Source organism: Lathamus discolor, chromosome 1, assembly GCF_037157495.1.
Source record: "Lathamus discolor isolate bLatDis1 chromosome 1, bLatDis1.hap1, whole genome shotgun sequence".
Lineage (NCBI taxonomy): Eukaryota > Metazoa > Chordata > Aves > Psittaciformes > Psittacidae > Lathamus > Lathamus discolor.
In genome coordinates, this window is record NC_088884.1 from 17,539,353 (window position 1) to 17,560,285 (window position 20,933).

General features: G+C 39.3%; 1 protein-coding gene across 6 annotated transcripts in view; it reads left to right on the plus strand.

The window, feature by feature from the left end:
• Positions 1 to 20,933, plus strand: part of ST7 (suppression of tumorigenicity 7) — a 147,761-nt gene that overhangs the window by 116,620 nt on the left and 10,208 nt on the right. For 5 of the 6 annotated variants that reach the window (XM_065699808.1, XM_065699897.1, XM_065699986.1 and 2 more), the window contains 3 exons: positions 5,006 to 5,078; positions 6,633 to 6,735; positions 16,364 to 16,514. In XM_065699808.1, the coding sequence (XP_065555880.1) occupies positions 5,006 to 5,078; positions 6,633 to 6,735; positions 16,364 to 16,514 (327 nt within the window). Of the gene's footprint in view, positions 1 to 5,005; positions 5,079 to 6,632; positions 6,736 to 9,225; positions 9,274 to 9,921; positions 11,095 to 16,363; positions 16,515 to 20,933 lie in introns of those variants that run through there. The other variant, XM_065658785.1, reaches the window with a different exon arrangement.

Consider the following 20,933-nt stretch of genomic DNA (forward strand, 5'->3'; position numbering starts at 1 on the left):
GTTTTTGTTTGTGTTGAAATGTTCTCCCTCTCCTGTCAGGGGACCAAAATCCAGGCCCTAACATACATAGATATGTATTTGTGTTTGTTTTGGTGTGTTTCCCACCACTGAGGAAGAATGTCAAAATGCAGAGAATCAGAACTGCTTAATTTTGCAAGCACAAAGCAAACATTAGATTACTCTGTTCATAATTTTGCTCCCTCCAGCATGGTTTCTACCACATTTTGTGGAAAAATGCAATGACTATTCTCATGGGACATAATACTACACAATACTAGATCTTTTTGACAAAGTGTTTGTCCCCTGATGTTCCGTTCATACTTTCCTTTATTTAATTCCATCCCATTGCTCGCGCTTTTCAGCTATTTGTATCATCTTAGTTCACTTTTTTTCTTAATATTTGTGTCCTCATAGATGACTGCATCTCTCTTCTGTCATCACTGCTCTAGCCTGTACATACTTCTTTGCTGGAGCATTCAATCTTTCACATAAGCAATTTTTCTACCACCTGTGCAAGAGCTGATAATCTAGCCTGCAAGTGCAGAGAACTGGGAGAGTTCTGTGCTGACAGAGCAAGTGTTGGCCTATCACTTAAACACTAGTCTACAGAAAGGCTGAAGGAGAAAAACTCAGAGCTGGGGTTCATCCTCAAGTCACAGCACAATATAAGTCCTGTATTCCAGTGTTTTCGGTTTCACATCTTCACAGAGCTTCATCCAGTGTGTTGATATACTTTCAATTGCATATTTGGAAATATATGAATGATTCCAGCAGCTTAATGTAGTCTCTCTCTATTGCTATGGAGAAGAACTAGCAGTTCTTGCTGTGCAAATTATGGCCTCATAACTACAGCTGATTTCAACAAATATTTAATTTCTGTTAATGCTGATAAAACTGTTCACCTATCTAAAGTTAAGCCCATAGAAACAGGTATTGTCGATTTGGGAATAACATACACTTTGGGGTCAAATTTAGGAATAATCTCTGGTTAGTGACTTAGATTTTGCATTTATTAATGTCTAACGCAATTGCAACATGCCTGTCTTCACATTTGGGGTCTTCTGATGGCTTGGGTAGGGAGTGTTACTTCAGTCCATATCCAGATTCATAATTTCTTGATTCAGTTGCTATTTTATAAGAACAGTAGATCCCATGACCTATTTAGATGATATATGGCATATTGTGGGTATCTTGGATCAGAGAAGTAGCAATATTATGGTTGAAAGTCTGTATCCGTAGCATCTTTCCATTAGTTCACTCTCATAAGCAACTGCTTTATGAAGCAAATGACAGTAGCAATTAATTTTCCCAGCCATCCCCATAGCTGACTGGGGCTACTCAAAAGAAAATGCTAGTAAATTGAGCCTAGACTATTTTATATACTGTTAAAGATACAAGCAGTAAGGAAAGGGAGCCTTTTTTAGATTGACACCTCAGTTCTTATTAGGCAAAAAAATGTCCTAAAGGATTTGACAACAGAATAGCAGGCATATCTTTCAGCACATTGTGGGAGCTCACAAGTAATCACAGGAGGGTGGGAAACAGTATATGTGAAGATATTTTGCCAGATGGCTCACAGAGTCAGACACAGTCATTTATGAAAAACTTCACTTTGGTTCCTGACAGAGGACCTATTCTAGGGCTAGTTTAGGCTTGATTCCCTTCCTAAATGCAAGTTGTAACTGAACATAATAGATTCATGCTTTTCTCTAAAACATGAGGGTCCAGTTTTGGAGATGAAGCCTAAATTACATGAGGATTTTGAAGTACTGAGTGGTCAGACTATAGCTGAACTAAATACTTACGGTCTAATATGGAGCAAACAAAAAGCAAAACACTTTAGGAATGAGGCAGGCATGGACCTACTGAGGGCTATCTCCACAGTAATTTAAACATTACCATTTGTATGTATTTCTTCCATTTCTAAGGGACTGTAGATTGTCCTCAAATAATTGCTGCTTGCTCATTAGGAGCATAGTACTGGAAGAGGCCTCCTGGGTGAGTAAGGTACCTTATGGTTGCATTCACTATATGATACTACCACTTCCATGAGCTGAGCAAGCTCCATTCTAGAATCAGCTATGTTGTTTGCCCCACCATTCTACCTGGAAGTCTGCCTCAAAAATTCCCTTCTCAAAAACGTTCTTTTAATCTCCAGCCTAAATTCCAAAGTGTTTACTCATATGCCAACATTATCCTTTACCTAAGCAGCACTTCTCGTTTCCTGGTGTTCTTTGTGGGTATGCCTAGGGAACAGTTGTATTTTCTCTCAGACATTATTTCATTATTTCAGTCCAATCTTTTCGTTTACTTTTGTTGTTCTTGACCATGGGTGATCATATTTGAACACAACATTCCTTGAGAAATCCCATTTCTTCTGCAGGAATGACTCGTGGTGTTCCTGAGCCTTATCTCACCTCACCACGTTGTCTTTCCTTACAGATGCCAGCAGTTCATTGTGGATCATCCTGCAACCTATATGCATAGATGTTTCCAGCTCAGGAGCACTTACTACCTACTAGAAGATACTGTTCTGTGATAGAGTGTTCTGATTTAATATACTTAACCCTGTATCAAGCTCAGTTCCTACTGTATGATATCTTAATCTCTTAGCCAAGAATTGTGCTAATCTTCACAACTTGAGTCCATGCAGCTTCCACTGCACATTCTCCATTCAAGTATCAAGTATCACGATCTGATGCAGAAACTAGCTTTTATACAGAGGGGTTTTGTGTGTTGAGTGATCTCATTGTTTAACCTCATGGATTGTGTATTGTGGCTGAATTGAGATTTTCTTGCTGTCATTCTCACTTTTACTGGCATACCTGCTTTCATCTATGAAATTGAACAAGCAGCTTTCATTGGCATAGGAAATCCTCTGCTACATCAGTTCATACTGCAGACCTCTTGATTCCTCCTTGTTTTCAGCTCCTTCTAACATAGAAAAGTGCAGTGGTCTCTTGCTGCATTATTTGAGGAAGTCCAGGCAAACATTCTCTTGGTCCTTTTTTAATATGTGGAGTTTGTCTTTTGCATGGAAAATGTATTTCATAGAATCATAGAATCATTTCCAAGGACTTCTAGGAAGATCTCTTGTTCTGTGCAAAATGTTGTGAATGTCAGATCCTGAGCCAACATTACTAGGTTTGAACTGATGGAGGGGGAAATATTTCGTGTGAGGTAATTGTGGCTTGATGGCCTAGAGAAACACTTGCAGGTAAGAGGAAAATAAAGTATTCTATAAACCAATTGAAAACCTTGCAAATGACAGCACATCTTTAGTTTTCTTCAGGTTTGGGGTTTTTATTTTTTTTCCTTTTTTCTTTTCCATTTCTCTACATTTCATTCCATTTATGATTTGATTAATGAGTTTTGTACTGAAAGACAGAGACCAGTATGTTCTGAAAAGTCGTTTCTGTTTACTGAAAATGACTTTTAACTCCTAATGTTAAAGAAAACCCTGGTATAAGCAGAATTATTGGAGGTGATTATAAATATTTTCTCCTCCTGTCATTGACAATGCGCTCACATCTGTGTCTGTAGCTAGCTGCTATTAGGGGAGTAGTTAACATATCTGTCACCCAGACTGCTTGGCATGCTGTTGATTTTAATTACTTTAGTCACTACAATTACATACTCCAGTGAAATTATAATTGGAATATATTGTAGGGGAGCATCCAACAAGATCTTTGCATCTCATACTTGAAGTGCAAGTGCATAAAAAGACAATAGAGAGGATTTAACAGGTAGCATTTTCAAAGTGCCTCAGTCATTCTGGCAAAGTTTCCTGTCTAACAAAATAATGTTCTGCTTGGTTGCTTGATTGTTAATAAGTGAAGGCTGGTGACTGCTGAGATAGAACTTCCTTGTCCTCTTTAACTGCTTTTTGGAGCCCTGTCTTGCAAGGCACTGGGGTTCAGTAAATAACAAGGTTCCCTTAACCCTAAAGTTATCTAGCTCTATGATAATTTCATCTTTCTAATCAACACTAATGACAAACTGAGGGATAAATAGTTTCTTGGAAGAATAGTTAGATTAGCTGCTCCTCAGTTTTACAGTGGGCCTACTCCAGTGCCTTGTGTATATTTGCTATTTACTATAGGAAGCTATAGTATTGCAGTGTGCAGAAGTGTTGGCAGAATCCAGCCTTTAGTGGGGGTTGGTTTGGAGGATTTTTTGTTTGGTTTTTATTTAGCTGTAATCTTTAACTTTTTCATGCTGAAATATTTCAGTCACTATACAATAATGTGTCTGCTGGGTAGATTACTAGTGTGGAAGTTAATTCTCTGTAACAGTGGGAACAAATGTGTACCTTTGGATGCTTTGCGCCAATCTGTTGGTAGAGAACAGATATAAGTTGAACTGATGGATTAAGTCAGGTTTATGGCTCCTGTATGTCTCTGAAATAGCATAAATGTCCAGAGACTGGTAAATCTTTTGTTCCAAGATTTCCTTAAGAAGCAAAACACCTTATTTTACTGTTGATCTTTAAGTGCAATAAATCTAATGGTTGTCTGCTTACAAGTCAAATCCATTATTACTTAAATAGCTGTCTTAACTTGTATAGCTGCCACATACTCATATTAGACAACTACTTCTGCGTGAAAACAAGAAGAGATAATAAGATAGCCCTCAGCTATTACTTAGATGTTTTGTGGACTATGGAAAAATTAATGTATTCCAGGCTACCTGTACCTTTATATATGAAGTGATGAATTCTTTCATTATGTCTCTGTCATGGCACTCTTTGAATTAGTTCTCTAATGAGCCCAGCTGCTGCTTAAATAGCAGTTCCAGTAGTCATTAACACAGGTTTTAAAGCCTTCATATTTGGTGGAAATTCAAAAATACATGTGATGTGGGAGTACAAATCCTAAGATCAGAAAGTATTCTTAGTTCACATAATAGTTTTGTGTATGCCATGCATACTACAAAGTATCAGTCACTTTTATTTCTGAAGACTTTTACATTTTCACTTGTTTACTTTTTTCTTTCTTTTCAACAGATATAAGCTTACCAAAATCAGCAACAATATGTTACACAGCTGCATTGCTCAAAGCCAGAGCCGTCTCTGACAAGTAAGTGCATAAGAACCACTGCAAAATTCCTGATTTAACTTGAGATTTCTCATAGCTGAGCCCACACCCTAACAATCTGCTGGCTTAGCAGGAGAATTCAGTCCTGCAGTAAATTCATAAAATTACTTTATATATAAGAAAAAATTGCAGTGATCAAACATTGCACTTCAGATATTACAGAAAAAAAACAAGAGAAATAGCATAAACTCAGTTATTTTTTTCAGTTTTGCATATACTCTCTGGGTGAGCTTTGGCTTCCTAGATAGTATAATGAAGATGCGACTAAAAGGTGTTGTGTGGCTGAACCTCTTCAACTTTTTATAAACCTCACCACAAAAAGGTAATAAATACATGTGGATGCGCTGGTAGCAATGTCATTTTGCAAGTGCTGTTAGATGATTGCTTGTCTACTTGAATAGTAGCAGGTGGATTTAGTGTTACTATGTCAGGGATTCTGAGAGGTAGATGATGTTCATATTTTTAGAGACACAAGTATCTGCTCATTCCTGTTATGTTTTTCTCTTGGGTCTCAACCTTCCAAGGTGCTGAGCACATCTACTTGATGCCTGTGGACTTGAGAGCATTGGCCCACTCTGAAAGGGTGCTCAGCTCCTTGTGAGATGGAGCTCAAAAATCCCAATTCTTCTCTCAGATGCCTTCACACAAATCCCAGGCAGAGTTGTGTCTATGCACCCGAGGGTCGAATGCCTCCCTAAAGTTGGAAAGCAAGTAGGGTGGAAAGCCATTTTCTTGACTGACATCCTGATAGTTTTTGCTTTTAAAGTGTATGTACACATCAAGATCTAAGTAATTTTCTTTCATTCTTTTTATCCTGTAGATCGCCAGTACCTACTGCAACATCTTTCCTCCCTACACAGCGACTCCAGCTTGGGAGGGCAGGGCTAAGGTTGTCACAGCTTTCCCTGTGGTGTCTGCCTGCCAAGTACAGCTCTGGAGTTAGCCGTGGGGTGTGAGGTGAGAAAGAGATTGCATGGTCTGGTTTTTCATTCACTGGGGCAGATGATTTGCCCACAGTTTGGGCATGCTACCCTCAATGGTGCTGCGGCCAGTAGACCACCCGCTACTGCTGCTGCATCGTGCTTCCATCCCAACCTGACCCAGGGGCATTGGGTTGGGAACCTCCCTAAAACTTCCCCAAACCTGTTTTTTAGTAGAAACCCTCCAACGATAATTTGACATTGGGTTTTTTGGTTTGATTGTTTCTTGGGGTTTTTTTTGCTTTTCTTTTTTCTACAATTTCAGCCCTTATTATGCCCCTTAGTGAGGTACTTAGAGCAAATTTAGAGTAGTGACAGAGAAAGGACTGTTTGAACTGAATTTCTTCCATGATTACATGCAGATATGCTTTCCACTTCTGCTGGGATTTTCATTGGCCTTGATGTAATAGATCACTCAGAGTTTCCACTTGCTATGGAAGTTTGGAGAGCATAGGAAATGGACTCAGTTTGGTTACATGGGCCCATGTTCTAGATTCCTTTTGTTGCTTCTTACTAGAATTTCTGACCTAATGTATTTGTTTCTTTGCTTTTGCAGATTTTCTCCCGAGGCTGCCTCAAGGCGAGGGCTGAGTACTGCAGAGATGAATGCAGTAGAAGCTATTCACAGAGCAGTAGAATTTAATCCACATGTGCCAAAAGTGAGTATGGAGAAAGCATTATTGTAGCTTTAACACTGATGAGGACCTGATTCCTGATTTCTGTGTTAGATTAACGAGTGATGTTGTGGAAAGGGGAGCAAACAATGAGAAGAGAAAGAAGCTGATAGTATGCACAGTTTTTTCATTTGATATTTCACATTCAATGTCTTCTACTCTGGACTGTGCAACTTGAAGTTTTAGCTGAAGCGAGTCCTTTACGTGAGTAACAATTACGTGGTGGACTGTGGTAGTAAACACCACCAAATTCTATGCTTCAGGACAGAATCATACATAAAGACAGATCGTTATTTACAAAATAGTCATTAAAGATCTTCTAGTTGAAAATAGCATGTTTTATTTGTTTTGATGATTACATGTAAGAATACATTTTTGGCATGCTATACAAAGGAACCTATGTTTGGAGTTCATGGGGTGCTTCATAGAAGTTGCATTAGTAATTCCTTATGCAGCACCCTGTCATTAAGTTCTGAGAACGCAAAGCTCAGAGATGAAAGATTGCTGAGAACTGCAAAGTAAGAAGAGGGATTTATGTTCTAATGCCCTAATCTCCTCTCTAGATATGTATCTTAGCAGTAAGAATCTTACCCAGAGGCTACTAAAGGCTAGTGTACATTATTCTTTCATCATCTTATAGTATTGCTGTCTGTAAGTTCATTATAAAGGCAGACTAGAGGCACATGCTTTTTGGCCCTTGGACATCTGCCTCTGAACCTCGCCCCACAAACCTTTGGACTGGTATTGCCCTTTTAAAGTAAGCAGCCTCCACTGGAGTGCAGAAGACTTTATTTCAGTCCTTCTCTGGGTGAACCTTTCTGAATGTTTTACTGAAGCCCAGTTAGAGTATCTGTCCTTGCTGTCTAAAAAATTGGGTATCTGCCAAGCAAAGATATCAGTTTAGCCTGTCATGAGCAGCCCTTGGGAGCCTGTTTAATTTTCCTCACTTACCTCCATGCTTTTGGTAATTCTTTCCATCAAAATCTTTTCTAACAGCTTACATACTAATGATTCCATACGAACTCACACAGTCTCCCTCCTCTTTAAATGAATGGTATTGCATTTACTTCTCTCATCACTGGATTACTTGTTTCTGAATGGGGGTCTTTTTGCTTTAAGTCAGTTATACTAGTCTGTCTGTTTCTGGGACTGATTAATTCATTGTTCAAGGACAAAGATCATTGGCTGCAGTGGCTTCCACTTTTGTACATGCTCCTAATGTCCATCCTGCTATTGTCTCCACTCTCTACACTGCCATGAAACTGAGGCTGTCTCCATTTGCTACCTTTTTTCTTGTTCTTCTTCTGTTTATGCTAAAGAGCTTGCTTTTCTTTAGTTTGACTTCCTTTGTAAAATCTGCCTCTAAGTTGTGGCAGTTGCTGCATAACCTCTGCACTCCCAGATCTCCAAGATTTCCTGTAGGTCAGTACTTTCGTTCATTGCTTGTGACCTCTTTCTGACTAGCCAGGTTCTCTCTAGGTGGCTTTTCAATACAAGGCTGAATTTCCTTTCTGACAAGTATCACTATGTGTGAAATGCAGAATGTGTGTTCTTTTTGGTACTTCGGGTGTCAAGAAATTCCAGTGCTCTTCCTCATTTAAGATTCTGAGCTTTTCTGTCAATTTATATTGTTAATAGATTCCCTCAGTTTTTCAAACTCTGTCACTTTGAAATTCCAAACCTTTGTGAAATATACGAATTATCAGGATAACAAGGTAGTAATAGGAGCAGGCTCCAGGGGGGTTTTTTTAGTTCATAATTTAACATTAAAACAGTGTAGCCTAATACAGATTAATATGCAGCACTACTGATTTCACACTCATTTTTTCTGCTATTAGCTAAAAGATATTAAAGTGGCAAAAATATTTTTTCATTATAATTTTATGCACAATATGGATGTAACACCTCAATCTCCACTCAATTATCATTAAGCCGTATCCAATTTGTTCTTAATAAAATGGAGATAAGTTTTAGCAAGCAGCATCACAAGAAATCTAGCAGTGCCACAAAACTAATACTCCTACAGAGCTTCTTTAGGATTTAAACACTAATGAGTCTCTTGGTCAGACTGAGGAAGAAACAAAGGTGACAAATTACTTAAAGCACTTGCAAAGTGCCTAGCAGAAGCTTTCGAAGCAGAGAACTGCACAGTTAAAGAGAAAAAATACAGCTTGATATGTTTCTGGTTTGTCTCAAAAAGAGATTTTACCATTTTCAGTGCAAATCATTAAAATTTAGAATTATCACATAAAAAGATTATTACTGCATATGCATTTTCAACACATTTAACTGGAAAGGGCATATCTTTGCTAATGAGATTCTGGGAGGGAATGCAGGGGAGACACTCTGAACACACTGAGATGTTGCTGAGCTGGATTTAGCAAGAAAGGGAGACTGGGTCTACCCTTGCGACCTACTGCAGGTTTGTGTAAAACAACCATGGGATTCTTACAATGCTGCTGATTTTTTTCCTAGGAGATTATGGCCAGATTGCAGTCCAGTGCTGATAGTGATGTTGCAGAGGTCAGATACACTTCTTACACTTTCCTTTGAATGTAATCTAAAGATGTAGACACCCCTTAAGAAGAAGAAGTTTAAAAGTCCCAGATTTCAAACTTCAGAGGTGAGAAACCCTGCAAAAACACCTACTCCCCACGTGGGAACCAGTGTGTATGCATGGTCCTGGGGTCTTTCCAGTGTGTATGTCATGAAGATGTTGGCACCCACTTTCACTGATTCTAGATGACTATACATCACATTGGGGTTTATTTTCTGTCTGCACAAAAATGCCGTCTGCAAAGACCCAGTATGGCTGACAGTCTTTCTTCAGGCAGCCACCTTTCCAGCAAATCACCTCCTTTTGACGCAGGTTTTTTCTTCCATTTCTGAGTGCATTCCAGTGGTAGTTTAATTCCCAGAGATAAGTCCATTAAGTCTCAGCCATAGGTGATAAATTCTCATTGTTTTTGCAGTAAAGTGGAGTCAAGATATGACATGTGGAGGTACTAGAATTTGATTTAAGTGAACAAAGGCAGTACAGAGCTCAGTGCAACCTGCCAGATCTCTCCAGGAGGCTGGGCAACTGGCCTGGCTGTGCTGTTTCTGGAAGCTGAGCTGTGCAGGGTAAGGCCAGCTCAGGTCTGTCAACTATGATCTCCTTCTTGACTGCAGAGAAAATGGAACCACTGTCAAACTGATCAAGACTTCTCCTTCTGAAGACATGTAATCTGTAAAAAGGTTTCTGTGCTTGAAAGTGGCTCAATTTTTTATGCTGTCCCAGAAAAATATCTCATAAAAGATACTACATATATCTACAGTTTGTCTTGTTTGTTACTGAAAACTCTGTCACAGAAAATTGCAGCTTTATACTTTGGCAGAAATTGCCTATGTGAAAAGAAAATGCTTCACCAGGCAGTGTTTTGAGGGTTCTTTATAATAAAAGGGGGACATAACCACTAGCAGATTGAAGTCAGCAGTACAGCAGGAAAGATAACAAAGGAAAGAGCCCTGAATTTCACTCTAAGAAGAATCCCAGCAAATAGGGTCATTGTTTGTGAAGATTTGCCTGATTTTTTTTTCAACCATCTTTGTCATAAGTGAGATTCTATGGATTAGCATCCTTTTGTTTTAGTGTTGCACCATGCACTGTGGAGTTTTGGTCCCAAGGAGATGTGCTGATGCTGTCTGATAATGTGCTGCTCAAAAATTTAAGAGCTAAACAAAAAGAGTTTTATTGCCACTGAAGCAGTTGGGTTATCACTGTAATTCCAGAGCGTTTTATATGACAGAGTAGTCATCCTGCGTCATGGAGAGTACATAATTTGTGGAGTGGGTGGGAAAAAAAGTATATGTATATATGCATATAAAGACTTCAATTTTATGCATATGTTGTGTTTGGAGCTTCCCCACTTATATGTAATGCAACTATCCCAAGCTAATACTGATAAAGTTCCACAGCTGTTTCTGGGACATTCCTCAATTGCGGAACACCCTTTCTGAACTGACTTGCAAGGCTCCCTCCCTACATTCAAACTCGTGAAAAGCACCCCCTCTTTTCTGTGATCTGTGAGACACAGGCTATTCAGTGAAGTCAAAAGGAAAGCAGATGATGGGCCATATGTCTGATTGTGAAGAGTGAGTCACAAGCGTGCTCTGCACACAGTTTGCTAAGTAAGTCAGGAGCTGAGTTGATTTAAAGAGAGTATCTGCTGAATTGTGCTGCATTTGAATCAGACAACTTCAAATTGATATTACTTTAAGAAATGCCATTTTCTGTCTGTAGTTTCTTAAAAGGATGTGACAAACCATTGACTTAAACACTTTCAAATATTTATCTGTTCTCCATTTCATCCCTTCTCATTTATTTCTTATTTTATTTTTTTTATAAGAACTATGCCTGTATGCGTGTGTGGTTTCTAGTAAGTTGTGGTTGCTAATAGAAACAAATAATGCAAACAAATTCATATACCAGATGGGAAATGAATCTGTTTTGCACACCCCATGATATTACAGAGAAACTATTCCAGACATGTCTGAGAGAGTTTTTAACTGTTCAGTGAGACAGTGATTTGGTTTTGTATCTTCAGCAAAAAGGCCAAACTTCTTAGTTACCATCAGTCCAATGAGAACTTGTAAGGTGACCTAAAAATAGCTTCTCTGGACATGTAGAAACCGGTATTTTGGAACTGGTTTAAGCTTGTGCTGTTCATCCCTCTGGGATAAGGAGAGTTCCTGTTCAAACAATGTTAAATTCTCATATTCTGGCCTGGGGGGATGCTGTCACAGGTGCAGGGGTGACTCTTGCCTATTTGTGGCCTGAGCTGTAATTTCAGAGGCAAATTGCACAATTGAGGAAAAGAAGGAAACTTGCCTGAGATAGGTTGATTTATTTCATAAAAGGATACTGAAGTAGCTCATTAATGTGGAATGTTAAAAGCACTCCCAGAGGAGCATTAATAGCTAGGGTACTGTCAATATTGTGAAATAAAGAATGTATATTCAATCAATTCAAGAAATAGAAACTCCACCATGTTGCACTTCCTGTGCGCAAGGTCCATTGTCATCCTCCAAATGCTCATTAAAAAGCATATTCCCATAAGTGTACAGAATGGCTGTAGCTGAGCAGTATCTGTTAAAGTGTCATGTAACTGTCCCAGAAGCCATCCATAGAAAATACTGTGACCTTTGTCATAACTAAAATACAGGGTTTTGACAGGAAAAAGTTTGGGGTGAGAGAAGAGAGAGACCAGAAAAACAAAAGACAACCAAAAAAAGCCAGGCCATAACAACGCAGTGGAGAAAGGCTGATTGAGCCATCTGTTGATGACAGGAAATCATTGCACAACTTCAGTATTCATTCATAACTTGATTAAGACTAGGTCATTCTGGCTGAAGTTTTCTACAGTCTTTCCTGAGGTGATTACTTTTTAAAAGAAACATGATAATCCCATATGGTTTTGATACACTCTCTCATGTTCTAGTTAAACTTTATAATCACTGAAAAACCAATGCAGTTGGAGATAAGCTGGGCTTGCCATCTCCATTTCATAAAAACAGACTCATAAAAGGGTTTTGTTAGAAGGGACCTTAAAGCTCATCCAGTTCCAACCCCCTGCCATGGGCAGGGACACCTTCCAGTTGCTCAAAGCCCCATCCAACCTGGCCTTGAGCACTTCCAGGGATGGGGCAGCCACAGCTTCTCTGTGCAGTCTGTTTCAGTGCCTCACCACCCTCACAGTGAAGAACTTCTTCCTAATATCTAATTTAAATCTACCCTCTTTCAGTTTAAAGCCATTCCCCCTTGTCCTATCACTAATTGTCCTTGTAAAAAATCCCTCTTCAGCTTCCTTGCAGGCACCATTTATGTATTGGAAGACTGTTACAAGGTCCTGCCTGAGCCTTCTCTTCATTTCCTCCATGATGGCTGGCTCTTCACGAAGTTTCTCATTTAGCCTGTTACTTGACCCTCCCTCTGAAGTGCAACCATGCATACATTCAAAGCCCTGTCAGAATGACAGAGAGCTCACATCTTCCCTATGTATTGAAAAGATAGTGAAGTTTTATTACTTCAATTGTAAAGGTCATTATTGAATCTGAGAGGATGCCAGTGTATCAGGAGTTACAGTTGATAGGGTGTCTGTTATGTGGTGTAGGTTGTTTTCTTGTAAAGCCAGATGGAGTTCATACTGGTATTAATTTTAGTAGTATGGTAGGATCTTGTGTCTGTATTAATACTGTAACAACAAGGGCTGAGCTCTGCACTGAGGCCTTTGGAAATGTTGAGATATAAATAGTCGTATTCCCACCCTGAAGTCTTTGGGTGCTGAAGAGAAGACTGTACCTGTCTAGTGCAGTATCTTTGATTAAGTGCAATGAACAGCCTCTTGGAAACTACTGTCAGGTGTCTGTCTTTGGCTGATTTTTTCCAAGAGCTGGAGATACTTGTTGCATGCAGAATTCTGTCAGGACTGTGACTCACATGTTATCTGGGCAGCATGAGGACTGCAGCTATCATTAGATAGTTTGAAGATTGTTTTTTTTTCATTCAATTTCATTTTATTAGAATTTGTCTGCTTGTCCACTTCAAAATGTTTCATGGGCACCGTGCTGATTTCATGAACAGTCTGATAGAAAACCATCAGATTGCTGGCACTCAGTCCTGCCTGTCAATATCTGGCTGCCAGTAGCCTGCAGTTACTGTAAAAGGGGGCTGCCCTTGGCCATGGTATCTCCAGGTAGACCCTGTGCCCTGTCAGCGAAACGTCTAGGAACCTGAAAGCCATCCAGGCTCTGAACTCCCCTTGAAAATATAGCAATGCACAAACATACAATATTCTGGGACATCAAGACCATCCTAATTTTCATAGCTCTCCTTCCAAAATAATCAAGCCCTATGTACAGCTAGGTGCCTTTTGGTACCTATTACTCCTATTTAGATAGATAAGTTAGAAAGATGGAAGCCTTCAAGTGCCTTGTCAAAAAACAAACTTGACATTTATTTGCTTAACTCTATTCTGTACAAAAAAATTGATCTTTACATTTCTGTAAGTACCTGATGAAAACCGTACAGGGTGTTCCAGACAAGGTATCTCTGGAGCTGTGTACAGTTAGCATTCCTGCTGGGAATGCCTCCAGAATAAATTAATTGGCAGCTTTCATGGCCAAAAGGTGTGGCTGACCTGTGTGCATAAACCAAAAACTATTATGAGGCCCAAACGAGCCATCAATCAACTTTGTGTGGGGGTCTTCTTGAATGCCACTGAACTAGATTATATACTTCTTGTTTGTGGTAGCTGTGGTAAAGTAATGAGGGAGGGTTTTCTTTCTGAAACTGAGAAAAATACAGACTGAAAAATCAATGCAACTGAGTAAGGGCTAAGAATGATTTGCAAGATACATCCTTCCATCTGGTATTTCCATTTGATTTGTTTCTTAATCACTGATAACAAATAATATGTAAGAATCAAAATAACGTTTTCATCTCAATGCTCCTAGAAATAGAATATTCCTTCCTGGTTTTAATTTCCCTACAGATAGTGACATGGCTTTGAGTTTGTGGTTTCTTTAGGGTTTTTTTTTTTGTTGTTGTTGGTGGTTTTTTTTATTTGAGTGAAATATTTAAATATGAGTACTTACTTTCTCATTTAATTTTAAAAAGAAAATGGAAATAAGAGTTCTAAATTAATAAACCAGATACAAACATGCAGCTCTTGCAGCTGTATTCCATTCTACTCAACAGATATAATGTATGTTTTTAAAAGGCTGGCACATTCATTAGAGCAAACATAAGAATGTTTGCTGTATTTCTGTAAGCCTGGCAGCTCCCTCCCTCTTATCAGCTCTTTATGCTGTTCTCTCTGTCACTCTTAATCCCATGTCCTGCATACTAAATTGCAGCTTCCTGTGTTAACCCACCTGCTCTGCAGCTCTTGTCAGATTTTTCTGAAAGGCTTTAGAGAAAATTCAAGTGTCACGCTTAGTACTCCCACTGTTACTTCAGTTTCTCCTTCTTTAATACTGTTACCTGCATCAGAAACACTTGTGGTTTCGCTTTCGCCTTTCAAGTACCTGTCCATTTTGTAGGGTTCTTTGCTTTGACCATGGTCTCTTCAAATCCTTTACCTGTTAGCTCCTTCCAGGCTCCTTCAGGAAAAGGGTGACTAGCTCTGTCCCTCCATAACAGCATGCTGGTGGTGCTCATTTCCTTTGGGCCTCTCCTCTTCCTTTCCCCAAGTCTGATTTTCAGTTCTGATTACCTTCTTTTTCCCTCTTTCCTCCTGTTTTTCTGCACCAGCTCATCCTGTCCACAAAAGTCAGTGTTTAAGAGGAGCTGTGAAACATTAACACCACCCATGCCTCTGTTTCAGCTCTGGAGGCAGGTTGCCTTCTTGTCGGTGCCTGCACTGGGTTGTTGTCAATCCCTGGGTCCTGCAGTCCTCCTCCTTCCAAACCAGTGCGTAGGCACAGGGTAAAGTGGAGGAGCTGCACACTCACTCTCTTTATGCCAGTGATTAACCGTAACTTTACTTTCCGAACTTTGCGTTAGGGCCTGACAGGCTACTGCCTGACTTTCCTGCTGCCTTTTGTGTTCCTTTAAGTAGTCTGGTAGGGAGAACATTTTCTCTTAGGCATCATGAAAGAGAGCAACACTTTTCCTACGCTGTTCAAGAGCAGTCAGCACACAGCTGGGTAATGTTACACTTCTCAGAGGAGATCTGACAAACGGGAGTTGATTCAGTAGCTTGTGATGTCTGACTGTCCTTCCCTTCCCTGTAAAGCATGCCGGAAGGGGTACATCTTTCCACTCCACTAACTGGAGTGTAGTGCACCACCAGTGATGAGCTAATGTCTGCTGAAATGGTAGTGGTCTAGCTCATCCTACCTGGGGAAGGAGGAAAGATCACCTGCTTGAATGACAGCCAGGACCTCTGTCTTCTCCTGTGGTATCCGCTTCTGCTGGGGGGGATCCAGAAATGGGGAATATTGCTTGTGGGTTTGGTCACTTTTCGTTTTCATACCATTTTCAGTAACTATGCCAAGTAGCAAGTTGAAGATAAACTATTTTTCTGGAAATCGGTTACTTGGTTCATTTTGTAACTTCTTTACTTTGTACTTTGTAACTGGTTGGTGCCTACTAACCTTGCCTATTCATAGACCTAGCAACCAATTGATTGCAGTGCAGTAAAGCAACCTGTGTGCAAACTGTGAGCAGGGTGTGTTTGCTTATAGAAAGACTATGTGCCTCAAACTGCTTAATCTTAGTATAAACACTTTTAATTTAAGAGAGCTTTCGTAATTAGATTCTTTTTTGTGCTTTAAGCTCTTTATTTCCACCCCCTTTGATAAGAGAGACATCTCACTTTGAAATTCTCTGTAGTCCCCCTACTGCAGCTGAAGAGCAGAACATTAACCATCTGTCAGCATATCTTAGTCTTTGGGAATAATTCAGTAAGTATCTTCAAGTGCAGTTGGTGATGTTACACATTTGATGAAACGCTTATGAGTGAAAGTACTTTAGGGAAATAGACCTTTCAGAGTGCATTGTTGAATTGCAGGCAGTTTTTTGTGGTTTTTATTACCTCTGAAATAATTGTGCTCTGCTTTTTTATTACAGTATCTTCTAGAAATGAAAAGCTTAATTCTGCCCCCTGAACATATTCTGAAGAGAGGGGACAGTGAAGCAATAGCATATGCTTTCTTTCATCTTCAACACTGGAAAAGAGTAGAGGGGGCATTGAATCTTTTACACTGTACATGGGAAGGCAGTAAGTAATCCTCTTTCTTACAAAGGAGCTAATAAAATATTTTTATTGAATGTCATGAGAAAATACTAGGTTTTTGTGTAGTATGTGGGAATTTTGGAGGTCAGTTGTATCCTCACAGCACTGAAATATGGGCAATTAAAACTGAAAATGCAAACTTCATTTAATGAGAAAAAGGGTTGTGAAGTCTTTCATTGTGTTGTCTCTGTAATACTGAACAAGATTTCCCATCTGTACTGAGGCATATTGTCTTACTCATCGATAAAGGGATAATAATTTGCCTTCCTTATTCCAGAGTTGTAAGGATTTGTTTGTTATTATTTGAATTAACAGTTTGAAATTGAAAGAGGGTAGATTTAGATTGGATGTAAGGAAGAAATTTTTACAGTGAGGGTGATGAGACAGTGGAACAGGTTGCCCAAACAAGTTGTGAATACCCCATCCCTGGAAGTGCTCAAGGCCAGATTGGATGGGGCTTTGAGCAACCTGGTCTAGTCGTGTTCTTGTCCTATGGCAGGGGAGTAGGACTGCATGATCTTTAAAGATCTCTCCAACCCAAATGATTCTATGATTCTGTGAATGGTTTGATATTGGGAAATTACAAAAGTGCCATATAGGTAGATAAATATTAATGTGCAGTATAAGATATCACAGTATTTTATGGTGGGTTTTTTTAATTGACAAGCTGGAATGAGTCCAGTGGAGAATTACTAGGATACAAAGGGGACTACAACATGTGGTGTAGGAAATGACACTGAGGGAGCTGGTTTTATTCAATTTGGAAAAAACTTCTTGTCAGTGAAGGGAGGATCCAGTTGCTGCCTTCAACCACCCAACAGAAATGATGATATGGAATGCAGAGTCAAGAGTCTTTGCAGAATGGTGCAACAGAAAGACAAAAGGCAATACACACAAGTTGAAACATGAAATTTCATCTATACATAAGAAAAATGCCTTCAGAATGAGAGTAGTGATGTGTTGGAACAGGTTGCTGATAGGCTGTGGGATCTCCATCCCCAGAGACACTCAGAGCTCAGCTGGACATGGCTCTGAGCAACCAGACGTATATTTGAAGATAACCCTGCTTTGAGTTATATGACCTCCAAAGGTCATATAGTCTAGCCTGTCTTATCCTGTCTTTGATTTTTTTTTTTCAGGTTTCAGAGAACTAAAAAGTACCATTTATAATCAGCCTTTTTTTAATGCAGGTTTTTCTTGGTGGTATCTAGTTTCCCTTTTCTGCTCTGCTTATTCTGTTTTCCTGTTCTCTTTCTGCCTCTCCATGCCTTATTGTACCACTTGTGTTTTTTTCTTTCCCCATTTTCTGTTCTCATTTAGCTTTGATAGAAAAGTTTGTCACTGTGATAATTCCTACAGAAATGCAGTTAATACCTCCATTGTAAAAGACTTACTGTCTCAGTCACTGCATGAAATGGGCTGAACTTGCCTAATTTGCAATGGAGGCTCCCTGAGGAATCAATGGCTTTATTTCTAGGTGTATGGAACACCTTACTCAGTAATCCATACAATTGCCACCTGGGGTTTGCCCTGCTGCACTGTTCTCTGTCCTACCTGCATGCTCTTTTCCTGTCATTTCTCCCAGTCTATTACTTTCTCTGTCAGAGCTTCTTTCCCAGTGGCTAATTTTCAGTGGGTTGTAGTGTTTCTTCTCCTCAGGTGCTTGGAGAACTTCTTTACCCCTAGGCTCATTGTACCATCATCACGGAGCAGTATTTTGCAGGGAATCGCAAATTCGTTAGCTTTGTCACACTGGGAAGTGCCTAAAGGGCTGTTTAAAAGGACCAGCTTTTTGGCACAGGAGGCTGGCTGCTCTACAGTCCTCCTGCCACTAAGGAAATCTAGTCATCTGTGCCTGAAGACAGTGAGGGCATTCCCAGCTAAATACATTAACTGATTCTGCTTTTTATTACCTCCACAGCAATCTGAACTTGCACTTTATTAGCTAATATTTGTATAGTAGCCTGTAAAGATGTACATGAGTATTGTTGCCTAACCTCTAAAGAAAAATCCATAATTCATTTTGCACAGTGCCTTCAGAGAGAGATGAACAGTGCACCAGCCCTCAAGAATTTTGTTCAGATTTTGCTCATGCATAAAGACTCCCATGGGTTTTAATGATTTCACCAGTATTTAGTCCAATAATCATAACTTTTGGTTTGTATCTTAGTCTGTATACGGTTGAAATGAATTCTTTATATCACTCTCATATCCTTTACTTGCAAAAGGTTTCTTTGGCATCTTTGCACAATTGTAAGTTAAAAGTAGTGGAAACATGACAGAGAAATTGAATTTCATTAAATATTAGTTCTAATCAACAGTCTACATACAGCACAGGTCAGTGCCTTGGCTTTCTTCCTAGGTATTTATGCATTTGCCATGTCTTGAATGTGTAGTATTCTGTCAGTGTGCTTAAATAACCGCAAGTCTCATTTTAGTGGCTTGCATGTAGGAATTTAAAGCCCACATATATACACTATTTAGTTCTGACCTTGTGGGAATTGGGCAGAATTAAATACAATAAGTCAGCCACTTGGGGGTTACATTTTGAATGCTTTGGAGGAGAATAAGATCACCCCTAATTAAGACAACCTCAAACAAACTTTATGCAGAAATACCACTGTGATATTTAAAACCCCAAAATTCTCACAGAATGTTTTTCCCCAAATGCATTCAACAGTGGAGAAAAGGGAGGTTATAAAAATAATGATCATCATTGAACTGGAATGTTGGTTGTTTCCTGCTCTCTCTTCATTCAATCAGTCAGTGCACAGTTTTATTCATAGTACAACTGAAAAAGCCCAAGTGACACCATGTGAAATGTTGCCCTGGGTTTGGTCCAGGTGCTCTGTACAGGGGGTCTGTAGTCTCAAATGTAACCGGATTTCGAAAGAGAGTGAGGTGCCTGTTTGTCACTGTCAGTTTCTAAACATGTCATATTTCCTGTTGTGCGCATGAAGAAGAAAAACCTAGGTGTTCTCAAATGCTGCAGTAGCTCTTAGGACAAGCACACGGATGAATGGCAAACTGCCTCTGTGCTACCTGAATTGGTTAACATAAAATAGGATCAAGTGATACTGTAAAAGTAAGGCAGAGAAATGCCTATGCAAACACAAACTGATACAGATGAAGGAGAGCACTTTTCTTCCATGGCTGATAACATTGCTAAATAAACTGGTTTTGCTGTAAATATTCCATATTTGGTCTCACGTCAAAGATGGCTGTTTATATTCAGACAAATCTTTCCAGACATTTTTTCACTTGCTTTATAAAAGCAACATCTTTACCATCCCTTTTTATTTTTATTAGAATTGTAATACTGCTGTGATTCAAGGTGAGGCAGAAGAGGCTTGATTGTTCAAATATTAAGCCAAATTGGAAGGAAAAGCTTGTGCTAGTGATTTTGAAATAATGAGCTTTGAACATCCCTCCACATATTTTTACACAGACACTCAAATTTGCTGCATGTGAACATCATACAAGTCTTGGATTATTGTACTTCTGCTTGGCTTTTTGGGGTACTGTGGGGGGGGGGTTAATACTGGGACAGCATTACAGCTCAGGTTGTTTTACAGTCTTTGAGGATTTCTGCCTTCTTTACTATTGTTTGAAACACAGTAATTGAGAATAAATACACTCTCATAATTGCACAAAAAATACAGCTAGCATTGTTTCAAATGCAGTGAGCACAACTGAAAATATTGGGGTATTGTGTATTATAACCAATGCCTCAGTTGTCTTGTGCGCAAAAGATAATGACTAGAGTGTTGTCGTGTGGCAGTGGGCTGTACCTAACATCTGAAATAAACACTGCTCCTAGGACATCTGTTGAGGAAAATATTGCTTCAGTGACTGATGTTTATAGGAGTAGTGAGAATAACACCCTGATGACATTTTAACAGTGAGAATAATCTATAGGATAATGGAAAAGGATGCCTTGATTGCAAAGCTATAATTCAGTCAAGTATTCTGATGTTTCCATAAACCGCCCTCAGAAGGCCTATGACATCAGCACCATCCAGGTTTAGTAATCCATTTCCCTCCCTCTCTGTTATTATTTTCAATTTTTAAAATGCATAAGATTAAGTGGAATTTAATCCATGACCTGGAGATTTATATTGGAAACCTCACTTGATATGCTGCATTTAAAAAATGCGTGTGAGGAGCCTGGTTTTAATAATTCTGTATTAATCTTTGATAGCCAAATATAAAATGAAAACATGACTGTGTTGGAAAACTGGTTCTCTGGCCTTGAGTCATCAGTGTTACCTGATTTGCTGGAGCACGATGGGAAGAAGGTAGTGTTACTTTTTTCCATGCAAAACTTCAGTTTCACGTGATGCACAGAGTTTGTGAGTATTGGCTTGAATACACAAGCTCAGCTGGTCATTTTTGAGGGCTGTA